The sequence below is a fragment of the Strigops habroptila genome, chromosome 5, assembly GCF_004027225.2.
Source record: "Strigops habroptila isolate Jane chromosome 5, bStrHab1.2.pri, whole genome shotgun sequence".
Lineage (NCBI taxonomy): Eukaryota > Metazoa > Chordata > Aves > Psittaciformes > Psittacidae > Strigops > Strigops habroptila.
This window is the reverse complement of record NC_044281.2, coordinates 38,713,498-38,737,297: the sequence shown is the minus strand read 5'-3', so window position 1 is coordinate 38,737,297 and position 23,800 is coordinate 38,713,498. Positions and strand designations below refer to the sequence as shown.

The 23,800-nt window shown below is 42.2% G+C and overlaps 1 protein-coding gene across 6 annotated transcripts in view; it reads right to left on the bottom strand.

The window, feature by feature from the left end:
* Nucleotides 1-18,589: 18,589 nt before the first annotated feature.
* Nucleotides 18,590-23,800, bottom strand: part of IPMK (inositol polyphosphate multikinase) — a 47,194-nt gene continuing 41,983 nt past the window's right edge. For all 6 annotated transcript variants that reach the window (XM_030487753.1, XM_030487758.1, XM_030487754.1 and 3 more), the window contains one exon: nucleotides 18,590-23,640. In XM_030487753.1, the coding sequence (XP_030343613.1) occupies nucleotides 23,006-23,640 (635 nt within the window). In that variant the 3' untranslated portion in view covers nucleotides 18,590-23,005. The remainder of the gene's footprint in view (nucleotides 23,641-23,800) is intronic.

Below are 23,800 nucleotides of genomic sequence, written 5' to 3'. Positions count from 1 at the left end.
CATTGGAAATGCATCTCTGAAAATATATGCAGGAGGTCACTGTAAAATTCGCCATCACCTGATGTGGTGGTGAATTCCACCACTGGAAAATTCACCACAACCTGATGAAACACCACAACCTGATGAAAGATGTGATGATGTAGCTTTTTTTACAGCCCTTCTTGAAAACTGTCCCAAGCAGAACTAGAGAAAGGTCCTATTACTTGAGGACCTGCCCTTACTTCTGGTGTGACTACAGGAAAGCCAACCAGAAACTCTACAAGAAGAGGAGAAGCTGTTGTATAATACATCAGGAGGAACAGGATACAGGCAAGGGAGCTGTGCCCAGAAATGCCAGGGGGCCCTAGGAATGACCTTGAAAATCACTGCCTGAAGTGCCAGAGCAAGCTTAAACACACCCAGGTAATATTTAACTTCATCAGCCCTATCTTCTTCTAAATCATACATAAATCTGGAGCCAGACTCGTTTGTGGTTCCAGCACCAACACAAGGGTTTCTTAACAAGCTTTCTCCTATTTCATTCTTGACCACCATTCATCATCACAACACATCTCATTACCCCAATATGACAAAAAAAAAGCACAAATTAGCAGTGGTAAATAATCTACCACAACAACAGGCAGGATGGGATCTCAAATACATGCCAACATCACGGACATCTCGGTCATACTGGCTGCACCTGTCTAGAATATGAGCCCACAGTGGCCAGACCCACACATCGCAGGGTTAAGTTTTACCATCATAGATCTGAAAAGGTTCTTATATTAGTTATTTAATTTTCTGACAAACAGAAGTTGAGAAAAAATAAACTAGAACTAATCACAATTCATTAAGAGGTTTGAAATGATAGAATTTAATCCTTTAAGATTCATAATCCTATTTTGGAGGACAGGATGAAGCTCAGCTTTCAGGGAACAATTTAAGAAATTGTACAGCATCTTTACCTTCATTTTCTGTTATAAAAATTCAGCTGTCCAGCTGTTTCAACTCAGGTCTGCTGCTAACATATGGGGATACATTGAGAATAAAATAAGAATAAATGAATAATTTTACTGAAATCACTTTTAAGTACATTAAATCCTTACTTACATAGCTACATTTATAGAATCTACTTTGTTAGCATCAGCAACCAGATACTCATGCCAGCAACCCATACAGCTAACAGTATCTTACTGTAAGATATAATTTTGCATGTCTAATTACAAAGGTGTTTGTACAGATCAAGTATATGATAACTCCTTCGTACCTGCAGTGCTTATCTGTCTTCACAAGCTTTTAACACCGATATCGCCCACATTATCATTTCACATTTTCTACTGTTCTTAACTAGAAGCGCTACTATTCATTTTTGGGGGAGGATAGAGTCAGTCACTTTTATCTATCTTCATTTCCATAGAAGGAAAGCAAAGCTGGGAAGCCTTTGCTTAACAGTAACACCTGACCCAATTCCTAGTACTGGAAATAATCACAGAGAAAAAGTAAATTGTACTTGCTTTCTTGTAAGTTTGTGTACATAGAGTATCTACAAAGTCTGTGAAGTTCTTTAAAGAATTATTTTCCTGTCCTTTATCTGCAAAACTCAGTTCAGCTGACGCCACCCACCCACCAGAGCCACAGAATACACACATGTTTTCATGAGGAAACCTTACAAAGCAATGCCAGTTTATATTTAAACACAGTGGATTACTGAAGTGGACACTGCCTTGCACAGATTCACATTTGTACAGGCTTTTCTAACCTTTTTCTTTAGTTTTGGTTACTCCTTGACAGTAGTTTGCAGGGGCTGGACAGCAATGTTCCCTGTCGGGCGGACAGTAAGATTGCACAAGTGTTCCCATCAATTAAATACAGCAGTCTTTCAAAGTGACAGCACATTTTTCCTCACGTAGTGATTAAGAGTGCCCACCTTTGCTGCTGGGCAATAACAGAGTACCTCACTCCAGCTATTGCTTCCCCTGGTGTAAACCTGAACCTTTAGCAGACTGATGGCCACAGCTGTTCTCAGATTGGGTGACTGGGTAACAGCTGCCTCTCCTACCTACACCTATATAAATTGCAACAGATTGTGCATATGACATATAGAAACATACATATGCATTGTCACATGCATCTGTGTCACATAGGCCTATCTAATGGGCAACAGGCCTCATATTTCATTTAAAGTCATTTTATGACGTTTGTTCCAGCTACCTTACGCAATTTATACTTAGTAGTTTTTTTCTCAGCTCTTCTCCACTACAAAAGAAATACTTGTCATATTGTCTGCATGATAAGTATGTCTACCTACAGACTCCTGTAAGCACAGGAAGTGTCCAGGGTCATAAGAACTGCACCCAGCAACATCCAGGTTGCCTTGCCTGTCCCACAGGAGACAGACTGATTTTGTATCAGGGTTCAGCACAGAGAATGAAGCTAAAAGCTGCAAACCAGGAGCTATAAACAGCCCATTTAGCTGTCTTTGCCAAGAGACACAAATCTGGGCCTGTAACTTAGACTGGGCAGAATCACCGAGTCCCCCTTTTGTTACTGACTGGTATAAAGCCCAGCAAAGCTGTTGTACAACTTCAATGCAAGCAGGCAGCTGCAAGATTTTGATGTTTTACAACATAATTTTGTGTAAGACCTTGTAAGTCCCCCAACAGTGACATAGCTCTGATGGGAATGAGATGGGACAGTCTGAGGAGCCACCAACCACCACCCCACCACTTAGAGATCCCAGCCAAAAAGGAGGGGGACTGTATACTCCCACATGCACACATATCACAGTCTTTCACTCCTCTGCTCAATAGAGAGGGCAGGAATATTTTTAAAAGCCTGTCCTCTCTACCCTGTTAACTTCTTTTGGATTCTTCCTACCACATAACACAGCCTTTGCCACGCTTCCCCAGAAAAGAAGTTTTCTTGCACTTTCTCTGCCTTTACTTTCTAAACACACATCTGCATTCTTAATCTTTGCTTTAGGTCTCTGAGAGTTGCCTGCAAAGCAGAGGGAACCCCCATGCTTGCAAAATTCAGTGTAACACCATCTCCGGCAAAACAATACCAAATGAACACATTTTTCTAATATTACTTGATGTAGCTACACTCATGAACCAATAGCCTAAAACTAAATAATGAAGAAAAGTAACTTCTGTTAGGTTTTACTTATTTTAACTTGGAGCAACTGGAATATCTGAATTTTGTCCACAGAAACTGTCTCATACCCTAGTGACCAAGTACCGATAAAATATTTTATGCACTAAAGTTGCTGAAAAAGTTAATCTGTTGCTAAGGGGCTTCTGCAGACATTTTAGATCATGTTCACATGAATTATTTCTGTTCTTAAAGAAATATTTCCTGAGGATGCCTTAAGCTGCTTGATGAAGGAGAAACACCCATCCCTGGATGAATTATTCTTTAACCTGAGGCTGCAGTGGAGAAGACTACACTTTCCCACAATACCACAAACATCCTAGTGGTTTTCCACAAGTCTTACCCTGTACAGAACATAACAGATGCCAACCCAGAATAAGCACAAAGAAATTAGCCTACACAGTTGGAAGACCAAAGCAAGCCTAGTACACAGAAACACCATCTTAAAAAGAAATCTCAGAAACAGAATGGATTAAAAGGTCATATTTTGATCACACATTTCACTAGAAGGAAACTTACTCTCCAAGCTAGCTGACGTGGAGTGACAGCTGTAGCTGATCATAACAACACAGCTCCCAAAAGGAAGGCACAGAGATGCCACAAAAGCAAATATTACAGCTCTTGTCTTCTATCTTTAAACTGATAGCGTAAGGAGCGTAGACAAGATGTGCATACCTACATTGCACAGGTGGGGAATATACAGTGATAACACTTCTTTAAAATGCTTACATTCCCTTACACAGAACTTACTTTCTTCTTGATTTACTAATACTATTAAAAATAAGAAGTTCCTTATGCAGGACGGCTTCCCCTGGAGTTGTGTCCAAGGCTGCTGTTAAGCAATACTGGACCCAATATTGACCCTTGGGACACTGCTAGTTACAGGTTTCCAACTATACTCTGCACCACTGACCACAACCCTCTGAGACCTGCCATTCAGCCCATTCTCAATCCACCTCACCATTGTCCTCTCATCCAGCCCACACTTCCTGAGCTTCCCTATGAGGATGCCATGGGAGACAGCGTTGAAGCCTTGCTGATATTCAGGTAAACAACATCCAATGCCCTCATCTATCCAGTCAGTCATCCCATTGTAGAAGGCAATCAGGTTGGTTAAGTAAGCATGATTTCCCTTTGGCGAATCTATGCTGACTATTCCTGATGACCTTCTTGTCTTCCACGTGCTTAGAGATGGCCTCCAGGATGAGTTGTTCTATCACCTTTCTAGGGACTGAGGTGAGGCTGACTACTCTGTAGTTCCCAGGGTCCTCTTTCTTGCCCTTTTTGAAGGCTGGGGTGACATTTGCTTTCTTCCAGCCCTCAGACACCTCTCCTGATTGCCACGACCTTTCACGGATGATCAAGAGTGGCCTAGCTATGACACCTGCCAGCTCCCTCAAGCACTCACGGGTGCACCCATCAGGACCCATGGACTTGTGGATGTCAGGTCTGTCTAAATGGTCTCTAAACCCATCCTCTTCAACCAAAGGAAAGACTTCCTATCTCCAGACCTTCTGCCTCGTCTCTTGGGTCACGGATTCCTGAGGACCAGCCTTGGCATTGAAGACTGAAGCAAAGAAGGCATTCAACATCTCTGCCTTCTCTGTGTCCTCTGTCACCAGGGTCCATGCTCCATTCAGTAGCGGGCCCACATGTTCCCTAGTTTTTCTTTTATTATTGATATATTTGAAGAAGCCCTTCTTGTCCTTGACATCTTTGGCCAGATATAATTCCAAAGGGGCCTTGGCTTTCCTCATTACATTTCAGCATACTCTGACAACATCCCTATACTCATTCGACCAGCCTGTCCCTGCTTCCACCTCCTGTACATCTCCTGCTTGTGTCTGACTTTTGACAGTTCTTTTTTCATCCATGCAGGTCTCCTGCCCTCTTTGATTGATTACTTACCCATGGGGATGCACCATTCTTGAGCCTGGAGGAAGTGATCCTTGAATATTAACCAGCTCTCTTGGCCCTCTCTTCCTTCTATGGCCTGTTCCCATGGGATTCTTCCAAGAAGGTCCCTGAAGAGGCCAAAGTTAGCTTTCCTGAAGTCCAGGGTTGAGATCTTACTTATTGCCCTGCTTCATCCTCGCATGATGCTGAACTCCACTATCTCCTGGTCACCGTAGCCCAGCCTGCTCCTTATTCTCACATCCCCAACCAGTCCTTCCTTGTTTGTTAGTATAAGGTTCAGCAGCACACCTTTCTTTGTCAGGTCCTCCATCACCCATGTCAGAAAGTTACCACCACCATTTTCTGGGAACCTCCTGGGTTGTTTGTTCCTTGCTATGTTGTTCCTCCAGCAGATGTCAGGGTGGTGAATTCGCCCCTGACATCTGCTGGAGGAACAACACAGCAAGGATATTTGCCAAGTTACAAACCCAGATGCAACTTTTATAGATTGACCACTAAGAGCAAAAAAGCCTACGCATGATCTACTGAAATGTCAGAAAACACGTCCTTGTTGTAAGTTGGTGACCTAAGATGGTTATTCACCAAGGATAGCAAAGAGAAAATGTATTTTTGAAGGACAGCATATTTGTACGTGTTTATTCTGGAAAACATGGAACAAGGGGAGGGCATCCGTGTCCAAAAAGCCAGCAGCAAATAAAGCCTGTAAGGTCTGACACAGAAACTGGTGAAGCACTACTGACATCTAGTGCTACACCACTGTTTATTGTCATTAAACTGATATGCTGCAGGAACACCTATTTCTTTCTAACCCAAAAAACTCAAAACTAGATTTGAGATGACCCTAAAATAAAGATTTAAGATTTTTAAGAACATAGGGTCAGAGTTTTTCTTGTCCCATCTCGGTACAGATCTGAAGCACCATTTCATAGTCATTGCAGTACCCATTAATATTAGGAAACCTTTGCTTCTGCGAGATGTTTTCTCACCTGATACTGTTTAAGCATGAAAGGCCATGAGGGCAGCAGGCAGCAGCTCGCTCACAGTCCGAACCCTAATTTTACCTGTGCTTGACCTTCCTCAGTCTCCAGCGACAGACGATAACCAGGAAGGAGGTGACAAAGTATACGCCTATACTTTGCCTGCAGATCAACACAAGGAATTGAACCCTCACCTTACTGTCAAACAGGATCACTCCCACTTGTTGCAGCCCCTGCGAGGTCGAGGCGGGCCACCGGGTGGCGCCGGCGGCGGGGCGGGCGGTGGCCCGATCGCTGTGCCTTGGTTTGAAAACAAAGGAAAACCCAACAGCTCAATCTGCATGTGTTTTAGTGGTACACACAGCGCTACAGAGCGGCGAGCTGGTCGTTCAGCCGGGGCAGGGGGAGCCTGGGGCACAGCAAGAGGTCGATAATGCCCGCCAGCCTCTCGCTCTCCCCGGCCTCACCACTTCCCCACCTGCAAACACCTTCCTCAAATGTGGATTTTCCTTCAAAAACAAAGTAATTTTTACTGAAAAGGCCTTTGGTGAAAGCGAGCACTACTTCACCAGAAGACCTAAGATGTTTCTAACCACGAGGCATTTCTGATCTGAACCGGGGCTCCTAAGCACAGTCCAGTTCCTCACACAGGCTCAAGCGTGACGAACGACCTAAATTATTCCCTCACTCGTGAGGAAATAAGAGCCTTACTGAGCGGACAGAACACCTTGGAAGAAACAGAGCTGTTCCAAACCCAACACAGAATAGGAGCTGCTGATCAGGCTGTCCTCATGCTATAGCTAAAATACCAGCTAAGGGCACGGCTCAGCAGCCTCCAGGGCCAGCGATAACTCCCACAAGTGAGGAAAACCACACAAACTCCAGGTCAGCCTCTGTCAAGGCTTTTTTTAGTTATTCTAACCCCACATTTGAGGTTGTATAGCTGCTCAGGAATTATTTGCCAACAAAAAAGGTCCTCCAAGTAGTTTATAAACCTTGCACAGCTAAGTGCTGTCTTTCGTCAGTTTTGCTTTTAAACACATGCATTTCCGGATTTTATAGCTCAGTTTACCCATACCCTCCTGTAATCACCATCTCAAAAAAAGAGCAACAACACTCAAAAGCCATGAAAATTATTTGGGTTTTTTTTTTAATCCACACATGCCGTCTATATTTTGTAGTTTTATCCACCTTTCTGTTTCTCTATTGCAGAGAAGGTGGCTATCCAGCACAGAACCCAGAGCTGGCCTCATACGCTGATGAAAACCACTCGAATTTGACTAGCAAAGGCACAGGTGAGTAGTGCTTGCAAAGAATTAAGTAATTACATTTGCAGCTTATGGGAACAGAGGTAACTAAACCAATTTCCTTTCGTATCACTCAAAAATAACTCCACTTTCAAATATCCAACACCAACGCCGCCTCTTTAAATCTCAGTTTTGGCTAAAAGGGAGGAGGGGGGGAAGCTGTGTTGAAACACTGCACTACAGCTCCCTCCAGAGTTTCTGTTGCTGGCACCAACTAGGAAATCCTGCTGCAAGCACCGGCAGAGCTGGAAGTAGCTCCCACAGCTTTTCAGGGGGAACGTTTTTCCCAGCAATTCCCAGCCCTACTGATCTCTTACTCACTTTAGTCACGAATTTAATTCTCAAGGCGACAGCAGCTCCTTCGATTTCCCTCCTACAAGAAGCAGAGCAAGGACGTGCATTTTGCACACGAGGATTCACATCTGCTTTTCCCCCGTGCACCATCCAATCTTCACAGACTTCCTCTGGGTGGATTTTAAAGAGAAATCCCCCCTCTAAATACTTAAGTAAAAAAAAATAAATAAACAAACCAAACAACCAAAACCACAGCCCACCACCTTGCATGAATTAACCAGCCTGATGTTTACTTCAAGAAAGCCAACAGAAAGTTGTATTTCTCACAAGATGAAAAATAAATAGCATGAAATAGAAAACGAATTATTTTGCTTTATAGCTTCTCTTTTGTGTTTGACTGTTTTCCAACAAAAACAAACACAAGGAAGACTTTGATGAGGCAGATGGAATGCGAAGGGGAGGTGAACAGGATATGGGAAGATCTCACCTCTGCCAGACAGCACGCATCTGTGATAGAGCACTTTCTTATTTCAGCATTGCAATTTGTGCCTCATGAAGTTGCTTTCCTGATGAACTTAGACACTCCACTACATGTCCCCTACATAAGACTTGGTCAGAGCAGCAGGGCATGCTCAGGCCAAAGGGGCCAAAGGAAAGAAAGGAACTTACTCCATTTTTTTTTCCACAGACTTACAGCAACTCCTACCCCATAGACTAGTAAATTCTAAAGAACCAAACTGCTATACCTACCTGGGTGTGGGCTCTGGGGCTTTTAAAGGAGGGGAATTGCTCCTCTTTGCTGGATGGGCCATTTGCAGCTGGACCTGAAGCAGCTGTAGCCAGTATTTCTGCCAAAATCATCTGAATTGCCCTAATGCAATTCACTCAGCCCAAAAGGAGCTGCCTCCCAATCCTAGCTAGGAAAGCAGCTGGCACTGCATGCTCAATGAAGGCAGCTATCGCCTAACAGGTTATTCAGCTGCTTCCAGAATAATCCCAGACATCAATGCATTTGTGCACAGAGCAGGAAAAGGCTCTCCTGTCATCAGGACCTCTATGTGTCGTGGCACTGACACAGAAGGGTGCTCTGGAGAGTCTTTGCCTCTCGTCTATTGAATAAAAAAGAGGTGCTGTGGCTATTTCAAGAGCAATCAGGAAGGAGTGATGGAAGGGAAAATAAGAGAAGATCAGAGAAGGAAAGAAAATGAGAATGACTTTGAACAGTCTCATTTTTTCCACAAACGGTTGTTTTACTTTGCATCTTTCTTAATGATCCTAAGTACTGTGAAGCAGCCAGAAGGCCTGCATTTGTATTACTGTTTTTCTTCCTTTTACAGCTTTTTGGATGTCCTTCAAATACAAGCCACTTTCCTTCCACACTCAGGTGTTTCAGGAGCCTTGTGCCAATGTGAGAAGACATGAGCTAGGGACGAGCAGCCACAGAAACCTTCCTGGCACCTGCTTGGTGGTGGGAGCAGGAAGTGGTGTATCCAGAGTCTGCACCCATCTGAAGAGATAAAAAAAAACTTGAGCAGATTTATTTTAAGCTCTGTGTACCCACAGGTGAACTGGCTCAAAGCTCAGACTCTGCCCAGTCCAGAGGAGATGAGGATGGGCTCCTCTGGACACCTTACCTCTGCTTGTGCAGCACCTTGGTGCTGTGATTAGTCACTTGTAGGCCTTGGGGAGGAAAATGCCTTCACCTCAAGGGGTGGTAGAGGTGGGAAGCTCCCTGTGAGCCCATCAGTTGGGGGTGATGGAGACAGGGTCTCCAGTAAAGGGGAAAAAGGCAGAAAGCCCCCCCAAACCTCACTCTTTCAACCTTTGACATTTCTCAGGAGCTCTCTTGTAGCCAAATTTGGCCTTTGGTGGGGCAAACCTACAGCATGTTGCATCCCCCAAGATGGCCAGGCAACAGCTGCATGCTGGAGCCCTTAACATCCATGCACAGATGTTGCACTGGCTTTAGGGCAGCATTTTCAACTGAGAACATGCAAAGAGTTACAAAAGCAATTATTTTGTGAAATATGCTGTTCCTAACACAGAATGCAAACCATCTGCCAGAGGGTAAAACCCAGAGCAACTCCCTGAATGAGCTGTCAAGAACAAGAAGGAAAATTATTCCAAAACTGCTTCCAAAAATGGCCATAACCCAGCCCAGGCTGCTGTAAAGAAAGAAAATAGTCAGTCCTGTTATTTCAACTTCCACTGACTATTACACTACTAAATAAATAGAGGGATGGGGGGGAGGGAGGGATGACAAAACCACCCAGTGTTTTTCTTCCTTTTCCATAAGTCAGCAGGTTAACGCGGTGCTCTCAAGGCACTCCAGCAAGGTTTCTGGTTGAAGTCACTCTGCATGGCTGGGCTTCTGTGCCCACCGCTGGCAAAGATCATTGCCACTGTCTTCCAGGGCAAGAGAGACCATTGCAGGGAGCAGCTTGTGCCCTCTTGCTCAACACCCTCTCTCTTTTGACCCTGGCAGGGCTGCTGGTCATAAGCTCATCTCTAACCGGTTTTTGAGGGCCAATTTGTTGACGGAACTGTGATTAAGGAACTTTAACTGGATGGGTGAGAGGATGAAGGCTCAACCAGAGGTAGAAACTAGGACCTCCCATATCCCAGCTGCCAGCCATGTCCCCCTCTCTCACCATTATTCCCTCATTGCCTGGCATCTTATGAGGCTGCACAGAGGAGTTTGGGAGTTCATTCCCATCCATTTTTCCTTCAGAGCCAGCAGCCTTTCTTCTTGGAGGAACTGGTATTTCCTGCATGCACACCTTTATCTTCCAGACCTTTTATTTTTTAGTTATGTCACTTCGCAGGGTAGCATAACCCTCACAAATTTTCATTTAAAAATACATATCTATTACAACCACGCAGCTGAGGGAATCATTGACTGATGGCCTTAAACCCACATTTTCCAAGAAAACACATCAATATTTCTCAGTAAGACATTGCAATAAGCATGTGTAGCAGCTTCCCTTGGGAAAGTGCTCCCGCTTATTATCAGTAATTAATAATTAGTCCTAAGGCTATTTACTACAACTCCAGTGATAAAAGGGCTCTATTGCTCCTCTGCATCTTGTGAAATAATCCCGTTAATGTATAAAATGGTTTCTCTGATATACATTTATAAAGCCAAGAGATATGCAGTAGTAAACCTGCCTTGGTGGGGTTTAATGCACTGTCTCTAGCATTTTATTGGGGCAGAGCAGCTCACTTTATTGTCGGCAGTATCTCAGCTGTTACTGCCAAAGAAAACAGTTGTAGATCTCCAAGCATGGGAGAGAAATTCAGGAGGGTTTTCAGCACAACTCCCCCTCATCCTGACCTGCCTCTGGCACAAGACACGGACCATCTCTAGCACCATGGGAGCTCTGGTCCTCTAGCAATTGACAACCCCAGATTTTAGCATTATTTAACCAAATCTCCACTTTAACCCAAATGCCATGCACAGGAATGACAGGTGCTGTCACTCCCTTCCCAGGTAACTGGAACACTGATTTTGGGATGCCTCACTTGGCAATTAAAGATATTGCGCAGCTGAAACACAAATACACAGCATTTTCTAAAGGCTTCTAAAGTATGCAAAGCCAAATTCATGCTGTCTACATGCGAAAAAAATAACAAAAAGCAATCATCACCAACAGATGATCCCAGTGTGGGACAGAAGTCAGGTCTGATCAGCCTTTGATGATGAACAATGCCTTAAAATTTTTTTAATGAAAATAATTGCAGGTCAAAAGCTAAAAGCCCCATGGGGAGTAGCCATCTCTGCCATGAGTTTTGCAGGTCTTCATCCAGAACCATCCCAGGGTTTATCTTCCCATGCTGGTGTGATACTAATACCTCAAGTAAGAACAGGGTCACAGAACTGCCGGAAAGTACAGGAGGACCTGGGAGACTCCAGGGCATCCCACTGTGACAGAGATCTGCAGCCAGGGAAAATGCAACAGATGCTATGTGCCAAACCCCCTGTCATTCTCCATGTGTAAGAAAGCTGCATGGGATAGCTGTTCTGCTTAAGATAGATGGTGGTGCACAAACCAGAATTACTGTCACATGTCTTGGAGAAAAATGTGCCAATGGTGGAATTAAGCACTGTCTGTTGGTAGTGGGTTTAGCTTCTGCTAAAGAAAAGGCAGGCAAAAACTAAAAATCCCTGAAGCAGAGAGTTTCATGAGGGTCACTAGAAACTCTGGAACCAGTTGAGTTGAGAGGCACTGTGCAAAAATAGGACCAGAATTCAGGATGCTCTCCACAAAGAAGATACTCATCTCAAGGCACTGAAGAAATATAACTAAAAATACTTCAGCTCAGATAGGAACATTGCATGCAAAGCCGAGCTGTGGCCTATGGCAGGCATCAGTGGCACTTGTGAAGATACCACCAAAACTAAGAGTGGGGACCCAGACCCGGCTGCCAGCCCAGGGCGCAGCAGTCCACTAACCTGCATCATCTATTCACTCCCACCATGGTCACACGGGGTCCCCATGGGTCCTCCCATGGGGGAAATCCAAAGGCTCATTTCCCCTGGTCTGACACCCTGCAACGTTCTAATTGGAGAAAGGAGGCAGGCAGAGATTAAATCAGCAGTGTGGCCTAATGCCAAATGCCACCGTCCCTCCTGGGTACAAGGGGCACATCCCTAAGAAGCACCTAGCATCACCCAGAGAAGCAGCTGGTGTAGGAGGATGCTGCAGACTGTGGTATGGGCCTACAAACTCTCAGAATATTTAGCAGTACTCTGTAGTCAGGGGGCAGTGTGCAACTGGAAATGGCACTGAACTCTACCAGAGGAGCAGAAGGGTCTTTTCTGAACATACTCCAAGAGGAAAGCTCCCACCAATGTCCCAGAGAAAAGTGGACCCAAACAGTCCCTGGACCCAAACAAAATGCAACAGCTTGGTATTTTCTGTACCAGATGATAGAGCTACTTAAAGGCAGAAATCTAACTCAGTTTTCCATTTTATCAAGAGTCACATGGAATACATGCAGTAGCCCCCATAGAGAGAGACATCGCTGGGATTTAAGGATAACATCGATGAGGTTGAAGGAGCCCTTCTGCAATTCCCAGGCTCTATTTTAGTGTGAATAAATCAATGATTTCTATTACTAGCCCATTACACTGGTATGGTTCACAACCAACAAACCCTTATTTTTGCTAAACTTCTTTTATTTCAATGCACTTTTCTTGAGGGAAAAACTCCCAGTTCCCTGCAAATGCGTTCCTCCTCTTCAGCCTGGTTCTCTCCCCCTCTCCTTTCTTTAATTGATTGTCTATTCTGTTTTATTTCTATACCCTGGGAGCTACTTTCATTTAGACAAAGCTAACAGAATTGAGGACTAAAAGTGGCACCTTCCTTTCCTGCTGGCAAAAAAGTTTTGCATTATAAAGACCTTCTGATTCACTTCTCAGATTTCCCACCCCAGCTGTCCTGCTGACTGCTCCTGGCTGTCCTGCTGACTGCTCCAACAGGCAGCACAGCTGCTTTTGTATTGGCAAGTACCAGGTGAGATGGAAGCTTTGAAAATGAAAAAAGGGTCAATAAAGAAGCATAAATCAAGCGGGTACTCAGGGCTTCTGTGTCTTTGCTATTTTCCTAGAGGCACACTGGCTTTTGCGGATCAAGCAGTTCTTCATTTTCCTTCTCCAGACAGAGGTTTAATAGTGTTGAAACACTAGTGCTTCTAGTCTTGTTCAAGCAGATGTGAAAACTGAGCTGTGACAGAGCATAGCTGGGTATCGGCATCCTCCAAGGCACCACCGTGGTGGGAGAGAGACCTGGAACCACCCCGTGCCCCAAAAGCTTGGGTACCAATTTTCAAAATGGACCTGAAAAGCCACCAGGCTGAGTAAGAAGTCGTCGATTCAAGCTGATTAAGTGCCAACATGTGATTACAGTCAGTGGGCTGAATTCTGTAAAAGCCCTGACCAAGGAGGGATGCAGGGGAAGTGCAGCACTGGAAACTTGCTGCATTCGTCCACTCTTTTCCTCTTTTACAATCAATCACCATTCCCTCGTACAATTAATTGGAAAAAGGCCACTGAACCATAGGTTGCCAGCCCTGGAAAGGAGCATATTTTACATTCCCCAAGGGTACCTCTCCTTCGGTGGCTGCATGAAGGTCTAACACAAAAGAAAGGCTTACATTATTCTCACCTATGAGTAAGCAAATGCTCAACTTAGGTCAAACTTAGAAACTGCCACTAGCACTAAAATTATTGATGTCAGATCCAGTATTTCAGAGAGAGCTCAATCTAGGCTGCTGAAAACCTTCAGGTTGTTTCAGAAGCATCTCCTGCAAACCTGTGTGAGCTGCTGGGCTTGAATTAGTCCAAAAAATCCAGTTACATGCATTTTTTGATTAGCTTTAAGGATAACTGTAATTTAATGATAAGGATGTGTCTTGGGCCATGATTTTGGTTTAATTTGTTTAACAACACAAAGGAAAGAGAAGCGCTTGTGCAAAGCACCCTGCTCTCAACTCTCTTTATAATGCAGTTCGTTTTTCTAATTTGCAATGATAATTACAAACTCATAAACATACATCTGTTGACCCAGACGGATTGGAACTGTTGCTTTGATGCCCAAATTGCTCTTTTTCCATTTTATTACTTCCATTTTCCTCATACAGACCACAAGAACAGTTTAACCGATACAAGCAATTATGGTATGTGTCTTAGTTAATTTTGATGATCTTAAAGGTCTTTTCCAACCTAGTTGATTCTATGATTCAATACTCAAGTTTAGTAAAAATCATATTTAATAGAGAAAAAGAGAGACAGGCTGAGGCCATGCTGTGTATTCACAAGAACATTATTTTTCTTTACAAAGAAGGTTGCAAAACACAATATTAATAACTATTATCTAAGATTGTGGCAACAACTATAGTTTAATGGATTACTCTGGACTTTTGCTACATACTAAGAGGAACAGTGTACTGCTAGAAGAGGGCTCCTTAGAGCCACCGCAGCTGCCTACAACCCAGAGCATAACATGGCACTTCATAGGTTAATTTTTTATTTTTTTTTTCTTCCTAGATGGATTTTAGCAGAAACAAAAAGAAACAGTGAAGAACTTGGAATGAAACCTGGAAAGAAGATAGGGAGTCCCCAGACTCGGCATCTCATGGCAAAGAAGAAAGGAGGAAGATGCTCTGACTGCCGGAACAGAGACAGGCCCTGGGTGACCTGAGCATCATCCCCAGCTAAGTGAGACCACAGTGACTTTAAACAGGGTAAGACCTGTTTAAAGGCGGGGTGATTCTGCATGTAGCACAGCTTTCCATCAATATTTTGAAAACCACACAGAGTATTCAAGCTATAGGAGGACTATTGCTTTTATGGACTTACATAGTACCATAACACCGACTTTTGTTTGGATCAAATGGAGATCCAATACAAATTCCCGATGGTTTTTGATTGCTACTGAACCTGATGTTTTTCAGGAATTACCTCTCCTACTGACAAACTTACATGACCAGGTATTGGAGAAGCCTGAGGGCACATCCTAGCAAAGACCTTACTCCAGTTTCAGACTCATGGTATTTGAGAACAAAAGGTTTATGTTGACCAAGGTGTAAGAAGTCAGTATTTTCTTCATAGCTGTTCCTGGTTTGTTTCTGGCTTTTCTTTTTAAAAGTAATTTTGCAAAATTGGTACATTGGCACAGTATCTGTTTGATAGCTTCCCATCTGCTTGCCCAATTTATATCCACTGAATTTACTAACAAAATCAAGTTTTTATTGCTAGCCACATTGCAAAGCTTATATAGCTGTGGGAAAATGGGCTGCACTCTATTCCTCCTTATGCTCCATCAACCGAAGTGTGTGCTGACGCCAATTCTTTACTGCCAGCAGTGGGCACATGCAGCGCAGACGGCTATAGGTTGCCCTTCAGATGCACTGCACAATACATAGGTAAATTTATTTGCATTGCTGCAGGTCAAAGTAAGCATAGAGATGACCAGAGGAAAACGTGGACTGACTGCAGATATCTTACAGTTCATGTTCTAGATTACATTTATCCTCAAATTTTACGGTGATTTAATCCACAAACTACAGTAAGTTACACTTAGTGGAAATCTGTGTTTTGGGATGGCAAGAAAGATGAAAAGTAAAAGCAAAGATAGCAGCGTGGCAACAGGAGATGAAGAGAAATGCCTGGCCTTCTTAACGGCTCTCTAGCAATCCCATTCCCCTTCCACAGCCAGAATCTTTCACCACTTCCACTATGCCCAGAAGAGGCACCTGTTTCCCCCCAAATGAGCCAAATCAAGGAAGTCAGGACAGCAGAAAATTAGTAATTTATGTGGCAGATTGGTTTCCAGTGAAACCCAGTCGCTGCTGAAAGCCTTGGCTGAGCTGGAGAGGGCACAGGAACAGATTGCCCAGGGCGAGACAAGAGCAAGACTGTAACATGTAGCATCCGTCAGCCATTAGTCACGCTTTGTGGAACAGAGAGGCAAGGGAAATAAACCCAATAGCTGTGCTAGCAAAGACTCCCGACTAGATCTTTAGGGCAAGTAGGTTCAGTCTTCATATAGGGCTGTATCTCAACACGTCCATCCTGCATGGCATTTCCAAGGGTGGGGGTTTGCGTGCAGCTCCTCTCTGCACCTCCCCAAATGTAGTTTTCTTTGTCTGAGTCAATTTTCAGCCATGACAGCTCCCTGACATGTCCCACTGTGCAACCCTTCAACCACCCAGGTCAGCCCAAGGAAGGGGGCAGCAGAGAGTCAGGGTAACCCCAAGTGGGCAATACACCACTGAAAAGTGGTATAAGGAGACAACAAAGGAGCATGGTTCCTCCTTTGCTCTAGAAAAACAAGGAAATGGGGTTTTCTTTAGGGGATTCTTCCATGCATAGCCACCATTCAGATTTTTTAAAATTTAAAAGCCAATAAAAACTAGATCCTCACAAAACTATGCTTCTTGCCACAGTAGTCTCACCCCATTTTTATTAATTTCCTCAATTCTGGAGCAGGAAGGCTGCACAGACGCAAAGGACAATACTTAGACTTACCAGACACATTTAGAAAGCTTTTAGGTGTACAAGACAATACATTTTCAAAACAAAACACACAAACACACACACACCCCTCCTGAAAACCAAACAAATTTACAGTGAAACTGGAAGGCTGTTCCTGCAGGCTTTCAGAATCAGGGAACTGATTGCAGATGCAAAAGGGCTTGTAATCAACAACACACACAGACTCCTGTGGACCTGTTAAGTGTTTTCCCATGATGAGTTTAAAGGATTGTGGAAATTACAAATATAGATGTCCTGCATAAACAATTTAATTCATTTAGTTGAAGGTAGGGTATAAAATAAGACTGCTATGCTCTATAATCCAAAATAACTGCAGGGACTGTCCTCAAGTATCCCTTAGCTGAAAGCTACTATTAATTGGCACCAACTGTTCCAATATAACTACAACCATGATGCCTATCAGTTGATTAATTTAATTTAGTTTGCACATCTGCAAAGCAGTAACTTACTGATCTAACACAGGCAGTAAATTCTTTCATACGCAGCTCAGGGCATGTCCTCTCTGAGAACACCTCACAGGAGTCCGCTTCACACCCCAGAGCACCAAAGGAATGTGTAGCTTTTCCACGCTTTCATCTCTGCCTTCCTTTTACTACCCAACTACTCCCCCTTTTCTGAAACAGCAAGGAGAAAAATCAAGTCAGCTTTAAGACCCTTACGCTGTGACTTTCATAGCTTTCAGTCAAACATTAAAGGTACACCCTTGAGGTTCAACATTTCTGGAGTAAAATAGCCATTTCCTAGTTGCTCATCAAGGCCTGAACTGTCCTGAAGTTATGAAAAATCTTTTTTATTGTTGTTGCTGTGTCTCGATTAGGGGGATGACTTTGTCTTTTCCAATCCTTTTTCCATTCAGAGAAGCACTTCGTAGTAGGGAAAGTTTTCAGAAAAAGAGTGGTGGACTGCTATGGAAATCAAATGCAACACTGACCAACAATTTGCATGAATGCAGCGAATCAAGGACTTTTTTGATCAAAAGCCAAATTCTGGTTTGGTTATTTTTATTGTGTGGGGGGACTTGGATTATTTCCCCTCTCTTCCCTCCCCCATTTTATAGAGGTGACTATTGTATACCAAGGCAGGTATTCCCAGCAAACAATGGCAATGGATGCCCTGACAAAAATACGGCGGTAAAGCAGAACTGGTAAATCTAAGGTAAATACCTATTTTAGAGAGCATAGAAAAGAGGAGAAAGAAGGATTCATCAGTGCAGGTACAGCCAAGAAAACATTTTCTCAACAATCATCCTGTATTAAAAAGAAACCAATTATACTTGCAAGTCACTTGCAGAAAATTTTAATAATTTGCCAAATATACAGCTATTAGAATTTCCCTAAATATCACTTATAATTAAGTTACAAAGGTTGGTAGATAGCATAGTACAATGTTCTATAAAATAAACATATGTAGTATTAACAATACCCCCTGCAGTCCGATAATGGCAAAGAATAGCAAATGAAATTACAAACACGTACAAATTAGAGGAGATTGAGTGACGGCTTTAGACACTGGAATCAAAGAGCTGAGACCAGACTAGACACATTCACCCATCAAACATCATTACATCAAATTTTTAAAAACAATTAACACCACAACATCAGCTGCAGTTTCACATGCTTGCTTTACCTTCCAGTATAGTTCCCAGAATATTAAAGTGCCTTTGTGCACTCTAGTTTCATCTATAGTCGGGTGCAACACACATCACATTTGGACGTTACTTCATAGGTCACTTGTTAAAAAAAATAACTATTTGAACCAATGTACACAATTCAAACCCAGGTGGTTGTAAAGTACCTTTGCTCTGACTATTTGCTGTTGAACGTCATGTAACAAACAAACTCCAAATACATGGGGGGCCCATCTCCACAAAACAAGAGCACAGCAACAGTTATTTTTGAAGTGTATTTTCTGCTGTACAACCCTTAGCTTTCTCATTTCTTCCCCTTTCAGACACGGCTCAAACAGTTACATTTGTCCTTTGGATGACAATCTTCTCTGCAGGTTTCATTTACATTGCTGTGATGATAGAAAAGTGGCAGTATTGGCCTGTGGCTATGGAGAGGAATCTGCTTCCCAGCTAACACCCTGCCATGGTCTGTTGTACCTCAATGAACATGCCCAATGCATTCTCCCAGCCAGATACTAGAAGACTTGCAGCCTTTGGGTCTGACCTGCAGACCTGACCATATGTCCTGCTCAGGGCTCCATATGAACTTTCATCGCTTCCCACTATGCTACCTACTTAAACACAAACCTCACTATTAATTGCAGGAACACAAGGAAAACTTCACGCAGTTTGGCTGTCACCCACCTTGCCCCCAAAATGTCCTCTTCAAAACACAAAGACGTTTCATAAAACCTACAATCCAGACTCCCATCCAAGCATGCTCTCCACTAACATTCCATTCCAGCTTTTTCATGGGAAAGAGTACAAAAGGGAAATTGCATTTCCCACGGTATTTGAGGCATTTTGATGGTGTTTTTCAATACCTTAAGAGCAGTTATGGGACATGAGTTTTTAGGAAATAAAAATTTCACTTTTAAGTCATTCCATGCAGCAGGTTACTAGTGGCAAGGGACAACAAAGGCACTCAGGAGGACAGCTTACTTGGAGAAAAAAAATTAGGAGGGAGGATGAACAACTGATCATAACTTTAAATAGCAGATGTGGATGTGGGTTTCTATCCTACCTATACTTGGCAGTACAGTAGAAGGATTTTAAGCTCAGGCTGTGAACACCCCCACCTGACATGGCCAGCGCAGGCAATGCCTTCTTCCCGTCACTGCTTTTACCTGTGAAAAGGCCTTTTTAAAATACTGCATAATCCAGACTGGGCTTGGCAGGAGCTCTCTGCAGGTGAGGAAGTTTTACTGGGGCTCTAGGTGTATAATACACTAACATTACTTTAAGTATCATGTGCACCAAAGTATTTCAAGAGCATATGCACTCTGTTAATCAAACTGAAGGGAATTAGTGATTTCCTAATCTACAGAGTACTTTTAAAGCTCTCCATGGAACTGTAGGGTTATGGAAAAGAATGGTCTGACTATGCATTACAGCCAAGAAAAATCAAAAAACAGTACAAGTTTCATGTGAATCACATACAAGTAAAGTCTCCAGTTTAGTTCATAAAATGATTTGATTAAAATACTTTAAACATTTCATAAGGGTATAATAATTTCCAATGTAATTTATGCAACAAATTCCACCCATATGCAAAAAATACCATATATGTAAATGCTTTTTTATAAAACTTTATATAATTCAAGCTTTCATTAGGTAAGCCTATACACAATTCTCACAATCACCTAGGTAGAAAGTCTTCAGAAAAGTATATTCTCAGAGAGTACATGAATGACAATGCTTCCATCAATCTTCCCTTTTGACAATTGATTCTGCTAAATCAAACTCATATTGCTTAAAATCAAAACAGACAGGCTTCATCAATGACATCAGCACTTGGATAAACCACTCCAGGCTGGGAAAGGGACCTGCTTTCAGCTTTATGGGACAGAAATACCTGTAAGTCTTGTTACCATTTCTGTAAAGATTTCCACTACAGTCACCTATCCTGTACGCTCCACACAGAGGACAAAAGAGGCATCACTGAGAGGGAGATCGATGGCGATGCATGTTTAGTGTCTCCCTCTTCATCTTCTTATTAATTCTCTAATCTGTTTAATAATTTCTGTGAATACATCTCCAACTATAACTGAAGACAATCTGCTCAGATACAAAACACTAGAAACACCAAGTCTAAAATGTGCAAGAACAATGTGAATATAACACCTTTGCAGGCTTAAATTCACAGCTGGCACTATGCCAAAACACCTTTAGAGCAAGCTTTATACATAACTTCCAATTAAAAATGCTATTATATCTCAAGCTACATTTTAAACTAACAGAAATACATTCATAATAAACACTGGTTTAAAAAAAAAAAAAAAACCATGATAAAATTATTTTTTTTTTTTTTTTATTCAAAATATTCTGACAGTTTAACAATATTCCAGGTGCATTACAAACACTGCCAAAGTCAACACAACAATCAATACTTAAAGAGCATTCAAACACTGCAGACATATCTTAAAGCAGAGACAGGAGAATGTGCTTATATTAAGAGCATACAGATCATTTTCCAATGACTGAATTCATTGAGGCAGATGTCTGGTTTCTCTGGCACAAAATGGATTAAAATCCAGAAGAGATGAATTACAGAGGACAAAGATTCAGATGTATAAATGTTTTCCCCCTTATTTTCTATGAAACATTGTGACTTTATCATACAAGGCCACTACCAGCCTAGACTACTCTAGTGTTGACCATTTACAGGATAGAACAACAAAATCCTAACAGAGAAACCAGCATCAAAGCAAACAAAACCACAAACTCTTTCCAGAATATGGCTTAAATTAGTTCATGGAGAGTCGGGAATACATTATAACTATGTGGTGCAATGGAAATACCAGGTAGAAAAACATACTTTCTCTTACTGGTATTTTCTTCTCAGCCTTGATTTGCATAAAGCTTTCAACAAAATGGCACTGCCCCTCCTGCAACCATCTTTTCCCATGCTTCAAAAACATTATGTTCCTGACAGACTGATTTTGTTCTTGAATGTATTGGCCGCTATTACCTCTGAAGTTTAGACCAAGTAGTTCTACACATAACACACCACTGCTTCCAACCAACCCAACTTCCCAAATACAGCTAAAATTTCAGCTTTATTTAAAACAGTGTACTTGCTTGAAAAAGTATTTATCTCTTTCTGATATAGAAGACAGATGTCAAATCAAGAACTTGCAAAGACATGTACACAAATGTGTGCACAGTGCAGATCATCATACAGAGAGAGCAGCAAGGGCACAGTGTCACCTTAAGTCCTCAAGTAAAAGATGTACATTTCCAATGACAAAGTCCATTCTAAGAAGTTTCACTTCTGGGACTTGCTTAAAGCATTACAGTCTTGCTCTATGGATGGCAAGACTCCTTCATCCCAACTTCTTGTATAGCTGACTATACACACCTGGTAGCCACATACACAGCATACAGAAGAGACACACCAAAAATGCTTTGGATACATCATCCTGATCTCCAACATTCTATATGAAAGCCTGATTTTTTTCCTGTGGAAAAGGAAGTGGGACAGCTTTCGAAATACACAGCTTACCTGTGTGCCATTAAAAAATAATAATAAATAAATAAAAGAGCCGGCTTCCTTAGCCCAGGGTAAGAGAGCCACAACTCCACTGCAAACACAGAGGTACGTCTGCTTGCTCCAGGGCTGAAAGGGTCCTTCACCTGTATTGCTCCTCATTTCCAGTCAGTACTCTCCAGCAGCGGAAATGTGAAACACTTGTTGCAAAAAATACAAGCAGCAAAGGACTAGAGGAAATCTCTGTATGCTTACTCAAAACACTTTGTTTCCCCACTCAATTAGTTTGCTTTTAAAACTAATGTTTTCGGAGAAGGGCCATCGGAACAAAGGAGTGAGGCATTTTCCTTAGTCACAACATAAGAGATTGACTTAATCTCCTAAACCAAATTAGTTGCTGGAACATCTCCCATTCACATTCTTTTACTCTTTCTTAGGAACAAACAGTTTCTCTAGCAATTGTGCAGTTTAAGCCTGTTACGATATTTTACTCCAGCATTTTCTTAGCACCTCAACACGAATTACGTTGTAGTTTGTCTGCAGTGAACATTGGCTACAGACAACCACCAAGAGGGGAAGTGCCCACACCAGGGTTGAAAGAACAGCAATGCTGTCGCATGACATTGAAAAGCACTTTTTGATACACTGGCTTCCAGGTTAGACTACTGACTCAATGGGATTGCTCTCAAAGCAGGGTTAACTCCAGTTATTCAAACACAGTAAACACAAGAGGGCAGTACTGAGGACATCAATCCTGCATGTTAGTTTTCAGTCCATTTTCTAAAAACCTGTTAATAGAGGTACGGCCCAGTGTCAAGGCTAAGTGGGCAAATGTTATCTATGCTAAAGTTGTAAGGAGAACTATCATAACCCTTGCTTATTGTACAGCTATACTCCTTGGATTTAAGTCAACCATACACATTTCATTCTAATTTACCTATCCTGCTTAATCTTAAGTATCTTCATCCTTTCACACTCCCTAATTAACTACCAATTATTTTCCTGAGTGAGATTATAAAAAGTTAAACCCTTCTACCAAAAGTACAAAGACAAATAAAATATAGAACAATAGAAACCCAGTTATACAGCATTACAAGTGCAGAAATTCTTCATGTTGTTACTCTTCTTTATCATTGGCCCCCAGTAAAAAACATAGCAAAGAATTTAGTTATCCAAAATATTTTGAAGTACTGTGATTAAATTCTTCAGACCATAAATGTAGCCCTCATCCTTTGTGTTGCTAGGAAACACATGAGCAAAATCTATCATTCGGACTTCTACATTTGCACTTTCCTTTATGTCTGCTGGCATGTGACAGAAAACTTTCTCCAGTTGGGGTATAACGTTTCCGTTCAGATGCTCCTGCGTAATGCATGTGCTGCTTTTCCACACGTTGTCTTGCTCCAAGTTTTCAACTTTTAGTGAGAGTTGACTGTGATGCCTCTTTGAGTATGCCTTTTTGTGAAGTGCATAAAATTTGGACAAGCCTTTACCTACAGAGGCCTCAATTTTTCCATTCTCTGTAGAATTTATTACGTGAATATTATTATTATACTCCAGTACATCTCCACCTGATAACAGTCCTTTGGGCACTCCTCTCTTCTCTGCCAAGGTGACATCACCCAATCGCATGGTTGGTGGCTGACATGAACCTTCATAAACAAACAGCAATGAGCTTGCATAAAAGTTAAGTTGCTTCTGGCCTTCAAACCACTCCAAAATTTTTTCAACCTTCCGAATACTAGCAGCAATCACATCTTTTCTCAAGCAGTACCCACTGTGGAAAAACTTTGAGATGCCTGCAAAAAAATAGACACATTTTGGGATTGTTTTCACCTCTGAAAAGAAAACAGACTTTTTTTATTTCTTTTGGGATAAGAATAGGTCTTGATGTGAAAAAACAGACAGCATTCACATAATAACTGACTGAAAAGAAACTACCTACATCAGAAGCGAACC